The 25,094-nt window shown below is 36.2% G+C and overlaps 2 protein-coding genes across 3 annotated transcripts; one reads left to right on the top strand and one right to left on the bottom strand.

The window, feature by feature from the left end:
- The first annotated feature begins 294 nt into the window (after nt 1-294).
- Nucleotides 295-11,131, top strand: LOC112040986 (uncharacterized). Of its 2 annotated transcripts, XR_002886143.2 has the most exons (8): nt 295-617; nt 4,746-4,829; nt 6,394-6,534; nt 8,666-8,731; nt 9,100-9,267; nt 9,551-9,880; nt 10,570-10,798; nt 10,913-11,131. XR_002886143.2 is itself a non-coding variant. In XM_024073911.2 (7 exons), the coding sequence occupies exons 1-7, from the start codon at nt 315-317 to the stop codon at nt 10,708-10,710; spliced, it is 1,233 nt and encodes a 410-aa protein (XP_023929679.1). In that variant the 5' UTR covers nt 295-314; the 3' UTR covers nt 10,711-11,131. The 2 variants fall into 2 exon arrangements, 1 of the variants encoding a protein (XP_023929679.1); XM_024073911.2 differs by having other exon boundaries at nt 10,570-11,131.
- A 9,524-nt stretch (nt 11,132-20,655) lies between these two features.
- Nucleotides 20,656-22,984, bottom strand: LOC112040988 (glutathione S-transferase T3). The gene is made up of 4 exons (XM_065773137.1): nt 22,825-22,984; nt 22,583-22,706; nt 21,469-21,958; nt 20,656-21,378 (listed from the first exon to the last, which is right to left on the bottom strand). Exons 3-4 carry the CDS (start codon nt 21,925-21,927, stop codon nt 21,199-21,201), a joined length of 639 nt encoding a protein of 212 aa, XP_065629209.1. The 5' UTR covers nt 21,928-21,958; nt 22,583-22,706; nt 22,825-22,984; the 3' UTR covers nt 20,656-21,198.
- Nucleotides 22,985-25,094: the final 2,110 nt, after the last annotated feature.

Genomic DNA, 25,094 nt, shown 5'->3' with positions numbered 1-25,094 from the left:
ACAATACCAAAGAGACACCAATGCCAAGATCAATAAACCCAATCTAAGAGGCTAGTGCCGAGATCGAAACTACTGCAGGTCTTTATGGGGTTCTGTCAGATTCTTCTTCTTCTTTAGGAAACAACCTCCATATGGATTTGGGTTTCCATAGAACTCGAGTCTCAAATTCTCGAGTTGCAACAGCAAAATTAAGTTTTTCACTCTCAAATTGTTAGATTGTTAGATTGCTAAATTTTTTTAAAAACGTACTTACTACTAAAATTGTTTAAATTTTTAGTATTATTTTGAAAAAAAATTCCTGAACCTTATGTTCAATGAATGCCCCACCTTCCATTTCCATTTTCAGAAAAATGTCAGCCCCTCTGAGCCATTTCTTCAAACACCTTTCCTACACACTCTTACGTAGGCGCAGTCGTCTCCTCCACCCACCTTACTCCCCCCTTACACTCTTCCTCACAACAAGCTACAAGGCCAAGGACCCATCACCATGGACCCCATCTTCGAACACTGCAAAGCTTTCTTCTTCTTCTTCTTCTTGTATACCCACAAAAGCGGAGGAGTCTTTCACTTATCCTTCGTACCTCTCCGTTCAAATTTGCTGTCGAAAGGACGTGGCTGTGAGCTTCTTCTTCTCTCTCTCTCTCTCTCTCTTATCAGCAGACATAGTACTAACTAAATACTTGTATATGTAAGTGTATAAATGGTTATTCTTGTAGGGTTTGATTCCTGGTCGAATCTCTTAACATATAATATTTAATTGACATGAAATTTGATATGCATGTTAAGAATGTAGAGAATATTTAATATGTAACTCAACAATAGAATTTTCAAAATATTAATTCAATAAAAAGTCATCGGGTAGTTTATTATTAAGGAAGAGCTATGTTTTGTGGTTGGCTTTTTTGTAAGTTCGACTGTCATGCTTGTACAGTAAGTGATGATGGAGTAATTTTTTTTAAAGAATTAATTACAAGCTTTGATTCTAAATATAAGAATCACCAGAAGAATATTTGGCAAATAATAAAGAGAAGATATGTTTGTCTAAGTTGTAAACTCTCATAATTTTACAAAAGATTTCAATGGAAGCACGTAGATAGATATCTTTCTAAGCATGGTCAATATTCTTAGGATGAATCCACAACTGCTTTCTTGAATAACCCAAAATAGGATAAAATTATGCTAATGCATAAAATCAAGGGGGAAAAACTGAAAAGGAGAAGTCAAAGTATCACATTTCAACTCAGGAAAAGTGACTTCATAACAGTAATAAGATTTCAAAGATATTTTTTGGACTTATCATTTTTTGATAGATAATAATAGTTTTATTGATGAAAAAGAACAATGAGTTTACGATTGTAAACTCACTGCCCTTGAAACAATTACAATCAAATCATAAAGAAAGTCTAATAGAAATAAGGAAATCAGACAAGGAACTACACTGCGTAAGACCCCAAATACGAGACCACTCAAACAAAGTCCTAGCAAGCAAGTTCTTCAACGTATCTATAGGTCTCTCAACATTCTCAAAAGTGCGGGCATTGCGTTCCTTCCATACTAACCACATAAGGCATGCTGGTACCATATTCCAAACCTTTGAAGAGTAAGTTCCCAACCAATTCCTCCAAGCAAAAAGAAGAGAAACAATAGTATTTGGCATTACCCATTGAACCCCAAACATAATAAGGACCTCGCTCCACAAAGTAGATGCAAACTTACAATGAAGCAAAAGGTGATCCACAGTTTTCTCATCACACCTACATAGACAACACCAATTAACAAGGGGCAAGTTCTTCTTAACAAGGTTATCTATTGTAAGAATCCCACCCCAAGCAGCAGTCCATAAAAAGAAAGATACCCTTTTAGGTACCTTTACACACCAAATGCTCTGCCAAAGGAAAGAAACAGAGGGGGCTTTCAATAGAGCAATATAAAAGGATCGCACATCAAAAACACCACTTTGATTCAACTGCCAATTCAAGATATCCTCACCCTCCCCACTAGGAATCCTGGTAGAGACATGCTCATAGAAAGAATAAAATCTCTGCAACTCCCATTCATTAAAATTGCGATGGAAAAAGAAGTTCCAACTCCTACCTCCCCCGTTTGGTGCATAAATAATCATGTTAGAAATCAGAGCTTCCTGAACCACAGCACAAGCAAACAATTCCGGGTATAATTCTTTCAAAGGAAGAGGACCACTCCAAGGGTCGTACCAAAACCGAATACAATTGCCCTCTCCCATTGCATACACCACATGACCGAAAAAATTGTCTGCACCTTTCCTAATATTCTTCCATAACCCACAACCATGAGTCCCTCTCATAACTCTAGTGCACCAACCTCCACTACCCTCTCCATATTTGGTGGCTATTACTTGACGCCATAAATGGGTAGCTTCCTTCCCAAACCGCCAAAGCCACTTCCCAAGTAGAGCTTGGTTAAAAAGCCCAATCTTCCGAATCCCCAAACCCCCTATCTCCACCGGCCAAACAACCTTATCCCAAGCAACAAGCGGATATTTGAAAATTTCATTAGAACTCCCCCAAAGGAAATTCCTCTAAATCCTCGCTAGTCTATCTGCTATGTGTTGCGGAATTGTAAACAATGATAGATACTAAGTTGGGAGACTAGACAAAGTACTCTTTAATAAAGTAAGCCTTCCTCCTTTTGACAAATACAACCGCTTCCAACCAGAGAGCTCCACCCTTTCTAAAATAGGATTCCAAATCGAAGCATCCTTAAAATGAGCCCCAAGAGGCATTCCCAAATAAGACATAGGCAAACAACCAACCTTACAACATAGAATACGAGCCAAAGCATCCACATCCCAACCTCACCAACTGGCACAATTTCACTCTTGCCAACATTTACTTTTAAGCCTGTAATAGCTTCAAAAAAGATCTACACCATCCGTATATATAATAATTGTTCACTAGATGCATCACAAAAAAGAATAGTATCATCAGCAAACAGAAGATGAGAAATATGCAAACCTCCTCGCCCATTGGGGCTTGCCGGGAGCCCTCTAAGAAAGTCACCCTCTTCTGTCCCCCTCAATAACCTACTCAGCACCTCCATCACCAACAAGAACAAAAGTGGAGATAAAGGATCTCCTTGACGAAGACCACGCGAGCTACCAAAAAAGCTAGCTGGGGACCCATTAATAAGCACTAAGAAACGAATAGTAGTGATATAGGCCTTCATCCACCTGGCCCACTTCTCCCCAAAACCCATTCTCTCCATAAGGTAAAACAAAGCAGTCCAATTTACATGATCATAAGCCTTCTTTATATCCAACTTAATAATCACACCCAGAACACCACTCTTCAATCTACTATCCAAACATTCGTTTGCTATGAGAACAGAATCAAGAATCTGTCTTCCCCTAACAAAGGCATTCTGGGAATTGGATATAAGTTTGTCCAATACACCTTGAAGTCTATAGGCCAACACTTTTGACAAAAGTTTGTACAAACTTCCCACAAGGCTAATGGGCCGAAAATCTTTAATATTGACAGCATTAATTTTCTTCGGAATCAAACACAAAAAAGTAGCATTCAGAGATTTTTCAAAGAGGCATTGGCTATGAAAGTCTAAAAAAAAAGCCATAACATCCTCTTCGATCACACACCAACACTTTTGGAAGAAAGCAATGGTAAAGCCATCAGGACCAGGAGCCTTATCACCCTCGGCCTCCCGAAGAGCTGCAATGATCTCCTCCCTATCAAACTCCCTTTCAAGAGAAAGCCTATCAGACTCATCCAAACTAGCAAAATCTAACCCATCAACAGTGGGCCTCCAACCCTCAGGCTCCTGATAAAGACTCTTATAAAACCCCACCACCTAATCCTGAATATCTGATTCAGTTTCAAACATAATGCCATCAACCTCCACACCCCTCAAGGTATTAGCTCGTCTATGTGAATTAGCAAACCTGTGGAAAAACTTAGTGTTATTGTCCCCCTCTTTTAAGAACAAAGCCCTTGATTTCTGCCTCCAAGAAATCTCCTCCAAAGAAGCTAAATACTTGATCTCTGCCTTAATCTCTATTTTTCTTGCTTTGTCTGCCGTAGTCAGCACTTGTATCCGTTCTCTCAAATCAAGATCTAGCAGCTCAGACAACAAACATTTTTTTCTAAAATGCACATCCCCAAAAACATGTTTATTCCAACACTTCAAGTCTTTTTTAAGAGCCTTGAATTTACACGCTAGAACATAACTAGGGGATCCCACAAAATAATAACTGTTCCACCAGCATCTAACTCGATCCACGAAACCCTCCACTTTGAGCCATATATTCTCAAATTTAAAGGGACATTTTCCCCTCGCTATGCCTCCTGCCTCCACTAGAATAGGACAATGATCGGAAACCACGCGAGGGAGAGGCCTTTGAATCACATCCAAGAAGTGTTCCTCCCAATCAGCTGAAACCAAAACTCTATCAATACAAGACATAGAAGGGTTCACTGAATCTCAAATTTGGGACTTATCATACTTATAAAAAATGTATGTATTTTACTTATTATCATAAATCCTTGTTAGTGTGTGTGTGTGTGTAGTACCATACTTGGAACTTCAATGTTAAAAACATATTAATGGGAAGATCATTATGGGAGTACTTGTGGCAAAAACTGGTCATATGTGGTTGGAATTAGTGCTTATTGTTTCATTAGTTAAGGCGTTTTTTTTCAAGTTTAGGGAAATAGCCAATGACTGACTGCATTTTATTTTTTCATGATGCCTAGGATATGCTTTCAGAGGCTCTTTTATGCTTTGGTGCAAGTTCTACAACCATGGATGAAGAGGACACCTTTAAGAATTCTGATGAGGTGGGTCCTCTTCGAATTTATTACATTTAACTATGAAGGCTACATATTACATTTAATTTATTTTTGTTCCTTTCTATTGGTTTATCTTAGTCATGGATGTCAATAATGTGCTCATAAACTATTATGTTTGAATTTGTAGTCCCTGTTTACTGTCAAAGTTCTTGTATCAGACAATTGAGATATCAAACAATAATGAGAGATGAACAATAAATGGAAGACCATGATAAAATTATTTTTTGGCTCCTCTATCTATGCCATGCTAAAAGTAGCCTCTAAGTTCACTAAATTGGATTAATTGGAGTGAATGATGCAGCAAGATGCTCTCTAACATCTTTAAATGCAATATAGCTTTGGGACTTAGGATGTTGATGTAGTCTTTTAGCAAGCATATAAAATGCAGACAGCAGTACTTGTGAGCTACAATTGTATGTAGTAGCAAATGTGGTATGGGAAAAAAATGAAAAAGTGAAAGATAAACAAATAATGCAATACATTATGGAACCACAGAGAATGTATCTCTTGTGGATTATTGAACGTAATTAAAACTTTGGTTTCCATTTTATATGTTAAAATAGCAACCAGAAGTAGATTGAAGTTTTCAGGTGTTTTTCTTATGTGTGATGGTGCAAATTTGCTGATACACTCACTGCTACATGATTCCTGTCAATAGTGGAAAGGAGCATAATGTGTCATTATCTTGTCCCAATTATTTGGAATTAATGGCATTACCTGTTGAGAATGAGTGAGTTACAGCCTAAGCTATTGGAATTAGTAGATGAATTTGGTTGAGTCTGTTTCTAGGAGTTGAGTTTGATAAAAACTGCAAGAATGAATAGTGTTAGAAATGTGCAATATATATGGTGATACTGATATGTATAACTAGGAGGAGATTCACTATATCAGTGTCTATGTTGTGAATTGGCTTGACCATATATGTATATACTATATGACAAGGAATGACTATTCAGGCTTCATTCCTGGAAATGGTTTACCTCCTCCTGTTTTAGCTTTTGATATCCATAGCAGCTTTGGTTTTACTGTCCTTTGTTTTCTCCCCACCCCCCAGCTCTTTTTTCCTGCTTGTTGTATGTCTTTTTCTTCCCCTCCTTTCCTTTCCCTTTTTATGTGTTTTTCTTTTGATAATGAATTCATTATATCTATCCTTATCCCTCTTGAGTGCTAAAGCTAAAGCCTGGTACCTGGTGAATGATAGGAGGGTGGTGTTTATTCGTTATGCCACAGCATGCTGACCTCCCAGCGATTTTTAGAACCAAAATTCTTGTAAATTGAAATTATATGTACATAGAAAACAGCATATGTTTGAAAAATATGAGATACTGTTTCAAAAGGTGATCCAGTGTTTTTACTATATATGCTGCCACAAGTTATGCTTTATACAATCAGTAACCCAACCATGACAAGCTAATGTGCACAAATTAGATTGGCTAAACTTTAACAGGTCATTGATAACATGATAAATTGATAATACATAATAGAAGTTACAGGCGTGACAAAATAAACTCATTGTTTTAAACAGTTTACTTACTAATTAATTTTTATGCAGATTTTTATCGATTCTATATTTCCTGAAGGTGAAGATGTAAATGTGTGCATTTCACATGCTGCAAATTCTATAGGCTTGAAAGAGATTCCTCATTATGAGGTTAAAATGGGTGAGCAATATGACTGGATAAAGAAAACTCAGGTTGAATTTCTTTTCATGTAATCTTTCTTGCAATATAAAGCTCATGATTATTTTTTTTATTAATTTATAAATCACTTCTAATATGTTGATCTAGTTGCTTGCTTGTCTTGTATTCTATCTGTTTTATATATGTCATTCATGTGATGTTGCATGTTGCATTGATTTTTGTGATTAAATGAAATGGTTTTCTTTCATCTTTGTGTATCTGTAGTTGGATAAAAGTGCACTTTTACTAATGGGAAAAATCATCAAAGAGCTTTCTTGTGTGGACCAGAAGCCATTACATTTGCATACTTATTTGCTTCTGATCATTGATGAGTTTTAGCAACAATTTTTTTTTCATAAGCAAGTTTTAACCACAAAATTAATCTACACATTGGTTGTTTGTAGCCTATCAAGCAACTAAAATGAAGACTAAAATTAGGCTCAGATGTACCAGATTAACTCTAAGATATGCTTCTGGAACAAATATGAGTTTTTCCACGTCTGGGCCCACTTTAACACCCCTATCTCAACTCCATTATCCACCCTCTTCCAAAAGCTTGACACTTTTTGAAAAATTTCATTTATTGATAGGAAGGCAAAATGTTTTAACTTAATTTAATTCAAGGCACAAAATGACCCTGGAATAGCTCAAAATGATAAGGTTTTTTCTTTTCTTTTTTTCTTTTTCTGAAATGCACTCAGGATGTTGCTCCCCTGTTGGCAGCCTTTGCATTAGCTGATCTAGGAAACATCACTAGGGTGCATAATAGTTTCTTTGATTAACTGGTGGTAAAACATTTTTTTATTCTTTTTTTTTTTTTTTGGTACAACATGGTCTTGACAATGTAGATGTACTTGCTGAGGAATTTTTTTGACAAAACTCTCTCTTTAGCTGCACTATAACCCCAAAATTAATTAGTAAACCTATAAGGTCAACCTAGTTTCACAACCCAAGATGCTAACTTGGAGAGACAAAACCAATAGAGCTATTGTGAATTTGTGATTGCAGCATAAATCTATGATACCTTGTTGTCTTTGGTTCTGGAGAAAGTAGTAGTTATAATCTTGTTTCAGTCCACCCCATCCTACAGAAGTTTGTTGCAGAAGATGACATCTGATTGGTGGTACAATTCCACTACATTTTCATATTCATGATGATGTCACAGGAAAGAATTGCTTGTATTTTCTTGGTACCCTTCCCCCCTCCAAAAAAGGAAGGGTTGGGGGGGGGGGACTGTTCCACCACTAATGATTGACCACTGCAATGCCTGAGTACCTATAGAAGCATTGAATGTGCCAATCACTATATAAGTATCCACACTTGCACTAAGGCTGATGTAACAACAACAAACCCTTAGTCCCAAATTTTTTGGGTCAGTTATGGATCCTAAAGAAAATTAGTTAGGTTCGGCTACATGTATTTTTTTTTCCCTCTATTCTATTCTATTTGAAGCCATAGGCTCTGTTCTATTCAAAATCACCTCTGATGGGCACTGTTAATTTCTCAGTCTGTGCTCCCGAAATATTATGTGATGTAGGTGCATAGACTTCCAATAGGTGATTAGGGACAATGTTATGGTTCCCACTAATGGCTTTCTTTACCACTAGCTTATAATTATTAATGGGGCTCAAAATCCTTACTGCAAGAATTAATTGCCTAGGATTATAGTTGAGGTACCTAAAATATTATATTTTGAAGTTATCTTTGAAATTAATAATTTGACTACTTTTCTATATATGGCAGGAAGACTTAAGCTAAAAGATATGCTTTTATCTTTCAGTTTTATGTTGAGTCCTTGTAATCTTAGTATATTAGGAAAACATTTTTTTAGTATATCTTGGGTGAGAAAGCAGTCTAAGATGTTCTATCAGTAAAGGATTTAGTCTGGTATTTTTTTATACATCTTTGTGAAATCCTTCTATCTTTACCGCATCCAAGTCCTTAACCTCACCCCTTTCTGCATCACTCTGGCTTCTGATAAGAACTTAAATAACTATTGACTTAAGCTGTGCCTTACGTTATTGAACAATGCCCTGATAATGAACACTTTCAAATTTCAATCCATTGAATAAGAATATCAGTTGAACTTATTCTTGATTATATTATATCAACACATTATTCAAAATTTGTTTTCCATTTTTACAGGAATCGTTTCATCCTGTTGAAGTTATTGAAGGAATTTGGGTCGTGCCTCAGTGGAGAAGTCCCCCTGTATGTTTATCTTAAATCAAGTTTTGTTAAGGTTTTGATGCAATGATTGCTCACCATATATGACTACTTCTCTGTAGCTTCTGAAAAAAAAATTGATAGTTATGTTGTCTTGGGGTCTATGTATAACTTTTAAGTAGTGAACACCCAATCCTGCTACTAGTATATTCTGCTTCTGAATATTCAGAAAGTTTATCCAAAGCATGCAAACACACAATCACATCTGTTAAACTTTCAGTTGGAACAATCTCCTCTGTCTCGCATAGTTAACACTCTCTAACTCTAATACTTTATTCACAAAGAAGAATGTGAACTTTAATATAAATGTTGTCATATGGGATAGTTAAACTTAGTTTTGCTTCACCCTGCAGGATTTTCAAGCAACAAATATAATTTTGAATCCTGGATTAGCATTCGGAACTGGGGAGCACCCTACTACTAAGATGTGTCTATTGCTGCTACACAGGTTAATAAAGGGGGGAGAACTTGTCTTCGACTATGGCACAGGATCTGGCGTTCTTGCAATCGCAGCTCTTAAGGTTTTCAGTTCTTAATATTGTGCTTGACCCAATTAAATTAAAATGAAACACCCTTAATTGATGTTGTAACGAATCTATTTAGTGTATTTGTAGTTCTCCTCATACGCATTGCTTATTACCCCAATCCCATTTTTATCTTTCTACTTTCTTGGATTCTTCCCATAGTTCTCATCAATTTTTTTTTTTTTTTTTTTTTTTAAAACAAGTTTTTGTAAAATGATGGATTATTGATAATGCCAACTAATTCTCAAATCCAACTTTGTCATTATGACTGGGAGTGTAGTTTGGTGCTGCCTTATCAGTTGGGATTGATGTAGATCCCCAAGCAATTACTTCTGCACGCCAGAATGCTGCTCTGAACAACATCAGACCTGAGAAAATGCAACTACACCTGGTTACTTGCAAAACCTGTCCTTCCTCTATGGATGAAAGGATATGTGGAATTGTGGAAGAACAGGAGTCAAATGGAATGGGGATCATCTCTGAAACAGGGAAGTATGATGTGGTTATTGCTAATATTCTTCTAAATCCTCTATTAGATTTGGCAGATGATATTGTGTCTTACGCTAAGCCTGGAGCAGTCATTGGTCTCTCTGGCATTCTATCTGACCAGGTATCTTCGTGGCATAGATGATTCATTATCATGGCATGACGTGTACCTATGTGAAACTTAAGGAAATCACCTTAAGGGATAGAATAATAAAGTAATGGCCAGTATGGCAAGCTCAACAAATATTTCAGTAGAAATGCTTTTCTGAACTTCTATCATCCTGGATCTAGTTAAGTTAGATATTATCTAAACCATCCTTTTATTAACACACAGAAAGCACATCATTCTAAAGCTAAAAAGAAATGTTGACTAGAAGTTTGAAACACTTTTCATATTATGCATTTACTACCATTAGTATTTATTTTGTCAGCATTTATTGTGTTGATATAGTGCAGTTATGGGCTTAACAAAAATTAGAGCCAGTAATGCTTAAAGCTAGAGAAACAGGTTTCTGGAAAATGCTTCTTTGAGGGGTTCCTATGGTTTTCATAGTGTCCAAGAGTTTTATACATCATCAGCTTTTATACCATATACCAACCTTACTTTTGTCATTGGACGAACTGGTTGCAGCAAATGCAAAGCAGGGTGTTCTTGCCATTTGCAATATTATACAAAAGCCCATGAGATGACAGAACATACAGTTGATGCGTTCCGTCAGTGGGATAATTTGGGTTGAAATCTTACATATGAATCAGTGTCAATATAGGATCCTGGATCTGATTTTCTGATGGTTATGTATGTATCTTATGCAGCTTTCATATATTATAGAGCAATATTCACCATTCTTGGAGGGCATATCAGTGTCAGAAATAGATGGTTGGGCATGTGTGAGTGGCATTAAGAAAAGAAATCCTGCTGACAGCCGAGGGAACTTTCAGCTTGCAGAAGCATAAGTTGCTCGATTAAGAAGTTGAGCATTTCATGCGTTGATTATTGCTGTTCAATGCCAAGCTTGTGGTGTCTGGCAGATTTCTACAACCTGTGAGTTGCTACTTGATAGTTTTTCCTGAAATATGAAGGAGTGAGCATCTGCTATATCTGAGTAAAAAGGCCACCTGCTATTTTCAGCCTTTGATGTCACAATCTGACATGCAGGAATGTCTGGAATGAATACAGTGCTCCAGGATTTGTAGCAGTGCTGGGGCAAACGGACAACCTTCATAATAGATTTTTGTGATCTACATATCAACAAACAAACAAACAAAAAAAGTTTAAAATGTATTTTACACCCTCTAAGTTATGAGTTGCTTCTAAACTGGGAATAAACTTTCAAAAACTTGCAATTTACACGCGACTATTACAATGATGTCAATATACACTTCTTGTTATTATCCATAACAATTTTGCCACTAACCTGCCTAAAAATGACGTCATTTTTTGTATTTTTCTTCTCAAAATGACATTCCTTTTGGGTTAGTTAACAACAAGATTTTAATGGATGTTGACTGAAGAAGCACCAAAAGTGTAAATTGCAAATTTTTAAAATCAAGAGACCGAATTAGAAGTGATTCCAAATTTGTGTAAATAAAATTTTAGCAAAATAAAGGTAATTATTTAAAATATAAACCAGCAAAATAATAAAAATATTAGAGTTATCAGTGAATCAATGAGTAGCACTTGAGGTTGTTTTAAGCAGCATCTATGCATGTTTTAAGTGCTGCATAGATAATCTTTGATAATTCAGCTTGGAACTACTATATAGTTGATGAAATACTATGAACAATTGCAACTAAAGTTGTCAATTCCTTTCCAGTAATTGTTCTGATTTTTCTATTGGAATAGAATATCTTGTTACCACTATTGTGTTTGTGTTTAGATATATTTTGTTCACAGTGGATCCCAAATCTGGAAAAAGAAGGGTTGTGGTGCATTAACAGCTCACATAAACCTCAACTATAATCTCAATTCCTCGTCACTTTTACTCTCTCATGGAAAAGGTGGCTTACACCTTAACTCTAATTTTCGATGCACATTGTACCTAGTGAATTTCGAATGCAGAATCTCACTCTTCACTTATTTTTATGGAAGAAAAATAAGTTATTTGAGTTGAAACTCGGTTCACCTGAAATCCTTTTATTTTTCCCATATATGAAAATAACATAATTGATTTCTTTACAATAAGTTTCAACAAAATGGTCATTACGAACATTAGTTTTTGTAACTAAGTTCTCTATGATGCATCAATCACCGAGATGGGAGATTAAAAAGAATATTGCATACACTAAGTCATTCCAAATTGAAAGCTAGACGAACATGAAGATAAACACGTCCCCAAGAAGTATAGCTATACAATAATAACAACAAAGCCTCAGTCCCAATTTTCTTCTTGAGATCATTTATAGATCTTAGTAGATTAGTTCAAGTTAGCAACCTATATTCTTTTTCTCCGTTCTATTTTATTCGAAGTCACATTCTATGTTTCTTATTTAATTCTATGTTTCTTATTTAATTAATGTTAGGGGCATGCATTTAACTCACCAACTTGACAAAATTGATCCAACCAGACACCTTGGGTTGGATTTTCGTGGGCTTGTGGGTTGGATTGAGTGTAATTTAAATTTGAGCCTTGGGTTGGGTCAAGTGTGGGTTGATAGTTTTCCAACCCATTTGACCCTTACTCGATCCACCATATATATTATTTTATCTTATTATTTGTATTTTAATTATTAGTTTGATTTATTTTGGTATTTAGAGAACTAGCGTTGATGAATTTGGAAATTTAGAATATAATATATGCATGTTATGTAATTATAATATTTATTGAAAAAAAAATTGGTTAAACAATTTATGAAAGCCCAAATTGTTTTAAGGCATGAAACCTAGCTACTTAATCCCAACTCATGTGGGTTGGGTTGGGTTACTTTAGGTTGGGAATTTCTCAACCATACAATGATGGGTTAGGTTGAAACATGGTTTTAAAATCTAGACCTGAGGCAAAACTGGATTTGCCTTTGGTACTCGGTTTTTACCGGTTTTTTCCAGTTTTTACTAGACCTGACTGGTATCTGATTCCCGGTTGAATCGGTTGAACTGGCCGGTCTGGTCCAGTTTTTAAAATAGTGGGTTGAAAAAACCCTCCAATCCAACCTATGCACATCCATAATTAACATCTTCTTTTTTTACTATTTCAACTAATGTTATATTTTTTAGTACTTATTAGGTGAAATGGTATTCCCTTCTTTGTCATTCATTGTGAACCCCACTAATTAAATTAATGGTGGGATCTACCATGAATGTGAAAGAAAGAAGTACCATGTCACCATACTCTAGGAGTATCTAATATTTTATCCATTTTTTTGTCTTCTTTTTACATTTTTTCATTCCCATAACTTGAATCAAGTCACTCTTTCTTACTAGTATATTAACTACTCCTATGAACATTACTGAAAGCTCGATGGAACAAATACAAGAGCTAGTTTAGACCCCCCCCCCCCCCCCCCCCCCCCCCCAATTTTTAAAATTATAGCTGGATTGCTTTTAATCTACTCAATTAAATGTGGAACAAGAGTAATCAATGCGCAATCAACTAGGACTACTACCTAGTGCAAGGGCATACATAATTTACAATTAAGTAATAAACACAACTAGTAAAGGGAAGAAAGAAGCAAACATAAGATAACATCGCTATGTGTTATCGAAGAGGAAAACCAAAGTGCTTGGCATAAAAATCTCTCCGCGCCTTCTAAGCCGAATCGATCCACTAGTAAATAAGTTGGAGTACACGGATTACAAAATAGATCCTCCAAGCCTAGTCTACCCTTTGTACTTAGACCCTTCTAGTCTTAGCTACCAACAGACTTTACCAAGCCTTGTCTTCACTAGCTTTCCGGATCCCACAATTATCCCCAATTGCATCCACCATATATTGGCATGACCCAATGCTTCCTAAATGCTTCAATAAACTCACAACACTCTGAATGTGTGTGGTTTGTGTTGGGCTAAGAGCCTCTAAAAGGATACGGAATTAGAAAGGGAAGAGAGTGAAGAAAACTAAGAGAAATGTGTAGAGAATTGTAGGTAAGAAATCACTAACTCTCCAATGGATTTTTAAGGTTTTCTATTTGAAACTCTCCTTACTATTTCGTGGGTGATGAGGGCTTTTATAGTATGGGTAAACAAATGAGGAAAGCACTCACATATAGCTGTCCGTGCATCTCGTGAGTTGGCCAAGTTGCGAGCCACTCGTGAAATACCTCTAACACTTGAGTCTTTTGAACTTCCAGAATGTGCTCCCCACGTGGCCTTTTGAGGGTTGCACCACTCGCGAGTTAATTGCGAAATACCCTACTCTTAGGAATGGTAACAAGTCGGGTTCGGATTAGGTTTCTTTATCCCCGTCACCCACCCTTCATTGCCCAAACTAGCCTTGTTAACTAAACGGTTTTTTTTCCCCATACTCATCCCTTTGGGCCCTGCCCCACCCTGCCATGCCTTTTAGAAACCAAAAACAATATGATAACAGAAACATCATACAACCTAGGTTATGATGATTGACTAAAAGAATATAAGATGAATTAGAAATGAAGCCAATAATATAAATATGAGAGAGGAAATAAACCCAAAAAAAAAAAAAAAATGGAGAATGAACCTAAGTTAGTGAGAGTGAGTCATGGTGAGTCGGTGACAGAGGGGGGCGGTTGCTACTGGCGTCGACGGCAAGGTGGAGACGTAAGGAGGAGGGAGCAGCTGAGTGAGAGTGAAAGTGAGGTTATGAGGGTGGGTGAGAGTGACTATATGAGTGTGAGGGCTTGAGGGGGGTGGCTAAGGGAGATTGAAATTAAGATGGTTAGGGTTTGGAAAATAGGAATAAATAGTGACACACACACACACACACACACACACACTCTTAGGGTATTTAGTAATATTGTATGTATACGGGTCGGGTTCGGGGCGGGTATGACTAATACTCGCACCCACCCTAAACCCATACGGGTTGGATTTTTAAAACTCAAACCAACTCCTATTGTTTCATGGGTTGATAAAACCTGCCCTATTAGGGTCGGGTACCCACGGGTCGAATAATTTTTGCCATTCCTACCAATTCTTCAGCAATTTCCACACTGAACCATTACATTTAATCTCACAAACATAAAGATAAATGATTGAAGAATTACAATCAGATTTGACACGGAATCAAAGGCAACAAAATTAAATTGAAAATCACAACTTTACAATTACCAAACTCATCTTAAGCAACTTTCCCTTATCTTTTCATCAATAAGGATCTTTCTTATATTTAAGCGAATTTTCTCATTTTTGAATGCTACTTTTTTTTTTTTTTTTTTTTTTTTTTTTGTGTATTTTCACTAGTCTGTCTTAACATTCTCATTTTAACTATACTTATTTTATGAATATGTTGCTTTTTAACGGATCAAAAATTAGTACCAAAGAGCATAGGTGGTCTTATAGCAATCTTATAAACAATTTCCTTTTAACTTAATAGGTATTCTACAATTACACAATACTACTAATGTACTTCTGCACTTCATTAACCCTATTTTCATATGAATCAAATCATCTTTGGTCTCTCCACTTTATCAAATCAAATACAAAATTAATGCATCATTAATCATAAGGTTGTCATTTGGGAAATATTTAATTGGGTAAATTACAAATTGCACACTTTAATTTTGCCTAAAATTTAATTTAGCCAATTAACTTCACTTTTATTCAATTTAGTCCTTTAAATTTTGAATTTGTTCACTTTAGTCCTCTCATTAGTTTCTGTCATAATTAAGTCGTTAAGGATCTTAACAACAACTTAGTTTTGTATTGAACAAAGTTGAAAATTAATACCATCAGAGACTAACAGAAGGACTAAATTGAACAAAATTGAAAGTTAGATAATTGAATTGAGTGAAAGTGAAGTTAGAAAATTGAATTGAATTTTAAGTAAAGTTAGAGGTTGCAATTGCAATTTATCCTATTTAATTCCACTTAGAATCCAACTAGAATTATGAAGTACTGATCCCATTGCCAATGAGTCATGAATTCTTCCCTAAGCTTTTGCGTTTTTTTGATAGGTAACAAGAGTTTTGTTTTAAGAAAAGAACAATTTGTTTACAATTGTAAACTCATTGCACTAGAAACGAATATAATCAAACCAAATGGAAAGTCTAATAGAGATATGAAATTCAAAAAAGGAAATACAATGCGTAAGACCCCAAATACAAGACCACAAAGTCCTAGCTAGCCAAGTCTTCAACAAATCTATAGATCTCACAATGTCCTCAAAAGTTCGAGCATTGCATTCCTTCCATGCTAACCACATAAGACATGCTGGTATCATATTTCAAACATTTTAAGAATAAGTTTCCAACCAATTCCTCCAAACAAAAAAAAGAGATACAATTGTATACGACATCACCCATATTAGCAAATTCTAACCCATCAAACTCCCTTTCAAGTGAAAATCGACCAGACTCATCCATACTAGCAAATTCTAACCCATCAACAGTGGGCCTGCAAGATTTAGGTTCTTGATATAAACTCTTATAAAAACTCACCACTTGATCTTGAATATCTGACTCAGCTTCATACATAATGCCATCAACCTCCACACCCCTTGAGGTATTAGCTTGTCTATGTGAATTGGCAAGCCTATAAAAAAACCCAGTGTTATAGTCCCCCTCTTTTAAGAACAAAGCCTTTGATTTTTGCCTCCAAGAAATCTCCTCCAAGGAAGCTAAAAACTCAATATTTGCCTTGATCTCTTTTTTTTTTTGTTTTATCTACCATAGATAGCACTTGTACCCCTTCTCTTATATCAAGATCCAATAACTCAGAAAACAAACATATATTTCTAAAATGCATGTCCCCAAAAACATTTTTATTCCAATACTTTAAGTCTCCTTTACGAGTGAAATTACATGCTTGAACATAACTAAGGGGGCCCATAAGATGATATCCGTTCCATCAGCACCAAACTTGATCCACAAAACCCTTCGCTTTAAGCCACATATTCTTAAACTTAAAGGAACTCTTCCCCTCGCCATGCCACCTACCTTTACGAGAAGAGGACAATGGTCTAAAACCACACGAGGGAGAGGCCTTTGAATCACATCTAAGAAGTAGTCCTCCCAGTCAACTAAAACCAAAACACTATCTATTTATAGAAGGATTCATAGAGTCTCCAAACAATGTCTACTCACCCTTGACCAAAGGTAGATCAACCATAAACTTCCTCTCGATAAAGTCTGAGAATTTGGACATGGTTGGACTAAACAAAGTACAACTAAGTCACTCTGTCGGATATCTAATAATGTTGAAATCACCAAAGACACACCAAGCCAAACTCCATCTCGCTCTCACACTATCAAGCTTTGCCCATAAAGCATCCCTAAGACTGGCATTAGTTGGGCCATACACTCCTATACATAACCAAACAAAACCATCTGCCACACCCTTCAACAAGACAGAAACAAAAAACCTACTCACCACATAATCAATTTTCTCATACACCCTTGTGTCCCAGGTCATGAGAACTCCTCTTGTTGTGTGAACGGCATCCAAAGCTACCCAATCTACAAAAAGGCTGCCCCAAAGACTTTTCACAACAAAAGAATTAGTACAGTCCAATTTGGTTTCTTGAAAACATGCTACATCACACTTCCATTCCTTGAGTAAGTTCTTCATAATATCCTTCTTATGAGGACCAACCCACTTAAATTCATAACCTCTCTATTTCGTCTACCAGATTTCCATAATAATTAACTATAGAAACTAAATTCTGTAATTCCCTTATACCTTTTTTAGATGAAGAAGCAGTGCGGCGAAGACTACCTGCAACAGCTTGTTTCTCCCACACTTTCTCAAGCCATTGAAAGAAATCAGCACATTGCCTCTCACAGGAATCAATAGGGAAACCCACCCACTTACTAAAGCCCTTAACCATCTTACTTACCCAAATCGAAGGCTCCAAGTCATCCTCCACAGAAATGTCATCTAGGTCACCTTCCTCTATCATTAAAATCAGACCCCCATTAAGATCCCATTGAGCTAGAGGTACAAATTCCAACAACTTTCGATCATCCTCATCCTTATCTGACCCTGTGGGATTGACCCAATTCAACAACAAATTCTCTTCTTTGAAAGTATCAGAAACCAACTTAGAAAGAGGAGAGAAACGATTTTGTTCTAACAAAGATTGATGGCAACGCATATCGGAAGACATCGAATGCATCATCGGACATCCCACGATTAAAGAATCCACAGGATTAGTGAAGCTAGATTGTCCATTGGAGTTCGAAACATGCAAATCCTTCTCAACCCCATTGATCGGACAATCCATCGCTCGAACATCGGCAACTACGACAGCAGGAAAAACCCCCACCTTAGTGTCGTTGCATAGAGAGTCCAAAGAATGAAAACTTGTAGCCACAACCACATTAGGACCCCCCATTGGATCTTGAAAAATCCCCTCCCATCTCACCGGTACTAGGAGCCACCAGCGGTGACTTCTCAACAAAGTCGTGGGAGCCCGAACCTTCACCCATCTCGCATGATCATGAAAGGCTTTGTGGTTTCAAGTGATTTAAGGCACCAGATTGTAATGGCTGGGTTTTGGCCACATGGGCATGTTAGAGCATCCACTGCACAGCAGTGGAGCTAAAAATTTAGCTTTTTAGCTCCACTAAAAGTTACTTTATTTATTTTACCTACGCACATGCTGCAGCAGTGGATCTATTTTAGTTTTCAACACAATAAAATAATATAAACATCACAATAAAATAATATATCTACTACAATAAATAACAATCACAACCACTTGTAACCGCCGCCGCTGCCGCCGCTACTGCCGCTGCAGTTGCCGCCGCCGCCGCCATCGACTCTTCCACTACCGCCACATGATAGCAAATAATCGTTTAGTGTTAACAAGTAATTTTTTTAACCCCAAATTATACTTAATACATTTTTTTTTACTAAAACAATTTTTTAATCATCATGATAACCTATTATCGTCCCAATTGTCCAGAAGCAATCTTGGAACAATTTGAACTATAAAATGCAGGAACTTTATAAAAAAAACATATAAAATAGAACACATATTATAGCAAGAACAATGTAGTCCATACATTACTCACGTATATAACTCAAACCAAATTACAATAAAACTCACACACTCGCACAAATTCCTATGACTCATGCTTCTCAACATACAAAAAAGAAAGTTCCTATGACTCGCCTTGCAATTGCCATAAATGTTCAATGAGGTCCGACTGGAGTTGAAAATGAATTTCTTGGTCTCTAATGCATCCATGCCTCTCAATGTATGACATAAATCCATCACTTTGTTCACATAACACTTACAGAGGAGGATTATCCACTCCATCAATTTGTTCATAATCCAAGTCTACCACTTCATTATCATCCCGCTCATCTTCAACAATCATGTTATGGAGAATTATACACGCTTTCATGATCTTTTGGAGTTTTTCAAGATGGAAAAATCGTGCAGGTCCACAAATAATTGCGAAATGTGCTTGAAGCACTCCAAATGCATGCTCAACATCCTTCCTACACGCCTCTTGGGCTGCTGCAAATAATTTATACTTATGTCCTTGTGGAGCTGGGATTGTTTTAACAAATGTTGCCTACTTTGGATATATGCCATCAGCAAGGTAATATCCCATTGTGTAGTCATGACTATTGATTGAGTAATGTACTACAGGAGCAAGTCTTTCAGCGAGTTCATTAAATACATGAGACCGCTCTAACACATTAATGTCATTATTTGACCCAGGTAACCCAAAAAATGCATGCCATATCCAAAGATCATATGATGCTACTGCCTCCAAAATAATAGTAGGTTCACGAATATGACCACAATATTGACCTTTTCATGCAGATGGTCAATTTTTCCACTTCCAATGCATGCAATCAATTGAACCTAACATACCTGGAAAATCTCGGCGTTCTCCATGAGCTAACAGTCTAGCAATGTCTTCATTGTTTGGCTTTCTCAAGTATTCCTCAGAGAAAACATCAATTACCGCAGTAACAAATTTTTTTCAAACTTTCTAATGCAGTAGTTTCTCCAATTCACATATATTCATCTATCAAATCACCCGATACTCCATATGCAAGCATTCTAAATGCAGCAGTTATCTTTTGTAATGAAGATAAACCAAGTTTGTTGGCACTATTTCTTTTTTGAACAAAGTAAGAGTCATGAGCTTCTACCTTAGATTGAATATGGAGAAAAGAGAACGCTTCATCCGAAACCTCCTACAAAATAAAGCAGGTGGATATACTGGTGTGGGAGCAAAATAATCCAGAAAAAACCTCTCATGACCTGCCAAATGATTACGTTGGATAGAACATCGACGTTTAGGTTGTGATGTTTCCATAACAAATTCTTTGATGATCTCATCTTCATCTGAGTCATCAAAAAGGAACTTGCGAACCAAATACTTATCCATGGATGCAACCTTCAAGACAATTGGAAAGCAATTATTACTATAAATGCAAGATTAAAGCCAAGTGATATAAGCCACAACAAAATGAATATAACCAATTCACGCACAAGTCACAACACAAACACATTTTGTGCTTACTCTCAAGCATTAAAAAGATAAGTAAAATAAGAAATACTATGAATGCTCATTGTTCATAGATTTATTCTAAGACCTGTCATCTCAAAACCAAGCTTATGATATTAGGAATGTTCAATGAATAGAAATAATTGGATCAAAGACACTGATAGTGGCTGTAACAGCAAGATATATAATAGTTTCATTTTTCAGTCTACAAAGAATTATATCAATGCCTATCACAAGACCAAATGGAACTTAACAAAAGAAAAAAAAGATTGCACTTCAAAGTCTTTGTTAGATTGCACTTCAAGTCACAACACAAATACATACATCTAGTTTAAGATTAAAGTCAAGTGACATAAGCCACTATTGAATACATAAAGTTACTACCAAAATACATAAAGGCCTACATAAGCCACTACAAAATACATTAAAGCCTAAATTACATCCAAAATGCAATCAAACCCATTAATTACGTGATCTTCGTTTTGCCATGATTTCCTCTTGGAGTTGTTCATAAAAAGCTTTTTGTGTTCCGGTCAAGCCACTTGTATCTTTCATCATGATTCTCTCCTCCTCTAACCTTTCCGTTATCTCAAATTTTTTCTTCTCAATCATGATTTTTTCCTTCTCAATCTTAAGTCTTTCTTCATTTTTTTCCTTCTCAACCGCAAGTTTTTCTTTCTCAATAAACATTTTCTCCTCTTCCAATCGAGTTACATCCTCAATCAATTTCAATTTCTTGTTCAAATATTCCCCTACATCTTTTCCGGTGGCTTTGTTCTTTCGGATGGCCTTTTCCGCCTTCCTACCAATAGGTCTTTCAAAATTGGAAGAGTCACCAAGTCAGGACCCATAGTCCCCTTCGCTAATAGATATTGACTCTAGAGTTAGAGGCACAGATGATCTTGATTTAGTATTGCTAGGATCGACAAACTTTGGTTGGTCCTTTAACATGAGCCAACAATGGTCAAGAAGAAAGGGTTTCTCGTGCTTCTCTATAAACAAAGCCTTTGCATCTTTAATCTAAAAAAAATTAAAAGAAATATAACATAATTAATATCTTCAAACTATTGGTGAATGGACATGTTAACATTATTGCAATATAATTTATACCTTATCTTCTTCGGTTGTACCACTTTGATAAAGTGCATTAACTTGAGCCATACACCCAGCAAACTTATTTACCTTTTCACTAATCGCTCCCCAACGACTTAGCAAGGAGACAACAGTACGTGTAGTACCAGATGTATTGTACTTCTGGAAATACTCCCAAACTTTTTTACGAAATGTATTTTGTGTTTGTTCATTACTATTTATGGCATTAACACTAGTATTGAGCCATGCTGCCACTAGGAGTTTATCTTCCTCTACACTAAAGTTAGAGCCCCGTTTTCCTTTTGCAGAAGAGGCATTTTCAACTTGAGGTTGAGGTGGAGGTGGAGAATCAGAAACTGACAAAGGAGTATTTTGAGTCGTTCCCAAAAATTGCGAGTCAATTTCTATATCTCCATTCATGATACCCGTAAAATATGGTAGATTTCTATGTAACTCAGTGCCTCTACGCGACTCCATAAAATTAGAAAAAAAAAAATTGCAAACTTCCCTGCACACAGAAAATTCCCAAACTAACATTTATATCAAAACTTAAAATACTTAGAATTATAACAATAGAACATGATTATGCATAAATACATAATTTGACATGTAGCTTAATCCCACTGATAAAGAAAATACCAAATTCATTTTTGAGCATCTCAAAACCAAACTAACAATTTCACATTAAAATGACCAAAAGAAATGTGTGCTTTGTTTCTAGTTTTGTGCAACAGAATATATCCAACAAAATCCACCCAAATCAGATGTGAAACATTAAAACAAAATCCCTACATCAATGCTATCTCATCCAAATTTGCAATTCTTTGGTAGTTCTATTTTCAAGCATCCACAACAAAGAGTAGAAACACCAAACAATCAAATAATAATAACAATAATAGTATGATTATGATGTAGAAAATGCTCAAGTATTACCAAGAAATCTTTTTTCCCAAAATTACCAAGAATCCAGAACAACAATAAAAAATCAAATATCAAAAATAAAAAACAGAGAAATCCACATGAAGTGGATCCAAATCAAAAACCGAAAGTGGATTGGCGGATCGGCGAAGAGGATGTTAATACCCAAATAAAAAACCCAACGCATCCACATGAAGAAGACAGAGACACTGACCTGAAGCGGATTGGCGGAAGCGAAGTGCGTCTGAGGCAGATTGGCGGCGTGGGTCTGAACTTGACGATGGTGGCGACGTTGACGATGGTTGTGCCGGCGACGTTGAGAAAGTGAGCTTGAGAGGCTTGAGATGAGAGATGACAGTGAACGAGAGAGAGTGAATCATGAGACCGGATTTGATAAAATGAAAAAAAAGAAAAAAAAGAAAAAAAGAAAAAGAAAAGAAGCAGGTTGTACTGTACCGGAGTTGATGATGACGGCTACCGTTCTAGAGTTGACGATGGCAATAACCGTACCGGAGTTGACGATGGCGGTATATTTGTGTGTGTCTGTGTGTGAGCTTGAGAGGCTTAGAGGCTTGAGAGATGAACGAGAGAGAGTGGGAATAGAGTGAGAGTGAATGACCGGGTTTGATAAATGAAAAAAAAAAAAAGGAACGAGTGGTTTGGTTGAATAAAAAATGATTTTTTTATTTTTAGCTCCAAGCTACAGTGCACATCTATCTATAAATGTGCACTGTAGCAAATCAGCTAAATTTTTTTGCTTTTGCTCCACTGCTGGAGCATCATTTTAATGAAAGTAGAGCTAAAATATAGCATTATTGCTTTATACCACCACTACTGCAAATGCTCTTAGGCTTGCTTTATAGGCCCAAGCCTAGTAGGTGATAAAGCATCCTTAATGGCTATGGGTTGAACAAAATTAGCCCACTTCACCAATCATTGGCCATAACCTTCAAGGTTAGCAAAAGTTTTTGAAGAAAAATGGGTCTGAGTCCACTTAAAAGAAGATACACGCATTGGGCAGCTAGATATAAGGTGAGTTGGAATATTTGTTTCTTGAATTAAGTCAAATTCCCCCCAATCTCTCCTTCTGATTTAAATTGCAAGAAATTTTTGGAAACTACTTCTCCAAACCTAAATCACTTTTTGATTTCACGTGCCTAATAATTTCTTTCCAATCGTGGTTCCTTGGATTACCGATGGATCTTACAAACCCACCACCGTCGGCAAACACCCCCTTCCCCGGCCTAGGAATTGGTTTTCCCAAGAAAATATCATGCAACTTCCTTTCAAGAAAAGCCTAGCCACCCTTATGAAATCCTTCTGGGACACACAAACAACCACGTCTTGCCCTATTATGATACTTAGATATTTCCACACAAAAAAACACCCTTATTCCACCGACTAGAACACTCCAAAATTTTATAATTCTTGTGAAACCATTTTTATATTACTAAAAGCTGAAGCGTAGTATTTAATGCTGCTGCTTTCATGTTGCACCACATTAGTTGCCACGTCATTTTTTTTTTAATAAAAAAATAATTTGTCCTACAATTTTAAAATGGTTTTTACAATTTTCAGCCCTATAAATGTAGCCCACTACTTATTTATTTACTTCCACTATCACTTTATAATAAATCTAGTTCACTACTTATTTATTTACTTCCACTATCATCCTATAATAAATTTGTATAATTAATCTAGGTGGTCTCTTATTTATTTAGTTCCACTATCAAGTCTAACCCAAAGCCTTTTCAGTTCAGTTTTAGGGTTTTATGTAAGCCTTTTCAGCTTAAAAAAAAAAAAAAAAAAAAAAAAAAAAAAAAAAAAAAAAAAAAAAAAAAAAAAAACAAACATTGAAGCTTTTCAAGCTTTAGGGTTTTTTCTTTTTTTTTCTATAATTTTTTTTGTGGGAGTAATGGCCCAAATTCATCTATTGGGCCTTGGGCCTTATCTGAGGACAGGGATATATTCGAGGAGGAGTAAATGATTGGGAAAGGCCCCGAAGTTTAGAATTGCATGAGGAAAGAATGGATAAATATAGTCTGAGGAGGAGCTCCTTCTCGAATACGATGAATATTGATCAAGTCTATATTTGGGCGACCTTCCAGGAAGTTTCAACGATAAGGATGAGATCCAGGCACGTACAAAGGCGATAGGAACTCAGAAATATTTAAAGGAAAAGCTGCTACTATCGCATTAAATGCATTGCAGCAACTTTTCTGGCTGTATTTATGTGGAGAAGACCTCTGAACAGTGTAGTCTCAATTATCACAACTCATCGAAAGCCAAAAAGGATGTCTGATGGGACATGCACTCAAGTGAAGCCTAGATGATTAACAAATGTAGGATCAAGATGGTCTAGAAGGAACTACATAAGGTAAAAAATGTCCCATGAGAGGGGGATCAGAAAAAGAAGAGAGAAAAAGAGAAAAGAATTACTGTAACACTAAAACTGTATTAACATTCAGTTCTATCGGTTTAATTCATAATCTATCTCCTCGGACAATCATTTCATTCAGTTTTACATGTGTTTCTTGCTTATTCATATTTTAAATCCTTGTTAGTCGTTGTCCAATCCACAAAAAGTCCAGCTCTTTCACCCTCTCTTTATAAATTTATTGTACTATGCTCATTAGGCCTATATCCCACATCTTTAGAACTTAGACTACAAATTATGACCCTATAATTGGCGTCATCTGTGGGAAGAGCTTGTGTGAAGTGAAGGC

The sequence above is a fragment of the Quercus suber genome, unplaced genomic scaffold (genome assembly GCF_002906115.3).
Source record: "Quercus suber isolate HL8 unplaced genomic scaffold, Cork oak 2.0 scaffold_69, whole genome shotgun sequence".
Classification (NCBI taxonomy): Eukaryota; Viridiplantae; Streptophyta; class Magnoliopsida; order Fagales; family Fagaceae; genus Quercus; species Quercus suber.
This window is presented reverse-complemented; position numbering and strand designations above follow the sequence as displayed.

Excerpts from the sequence above, each read along its gene's own strand:
- LOC112040986 (XM_024073911.2), top strand. The coding sequence starts at position 315 with ATGAATGCCCCACCTTCCATTTCCATTTTCAGAAAAATGTCAGCCCCT. Across the intron at positions 4,830-6,393 it reads CCTTTAAGAATTCTGATGAG|ATTTTTATCGATTCTATATT; the intron begins GTGGGTCCTCTT and ends ATTTTTATGCAG. Across the intron at positions 8,732-9,099 it reads CTCAGTGGAGAAGTCCCCCT|GATTTTCAAGCAACAAATAT; the intron begins GTATGTTTATCT and ends TTCACCCTGCAG.
- LOC112040988 (XM_065773137.1), bottom strand. The coding sequence starts at position 21,927 with ATGGAGTCGCGTAGAGGCACTGAGTTACATAGAAATCTACCATATTTT. Across the intron at positions 21,379-21,468 it reads GTACAACCGAAGAAGATAAG|ATTAAAGATGCAAAGGCTTT; the intron begins GTATAAATTATA and ends AATTTTTTTTAG.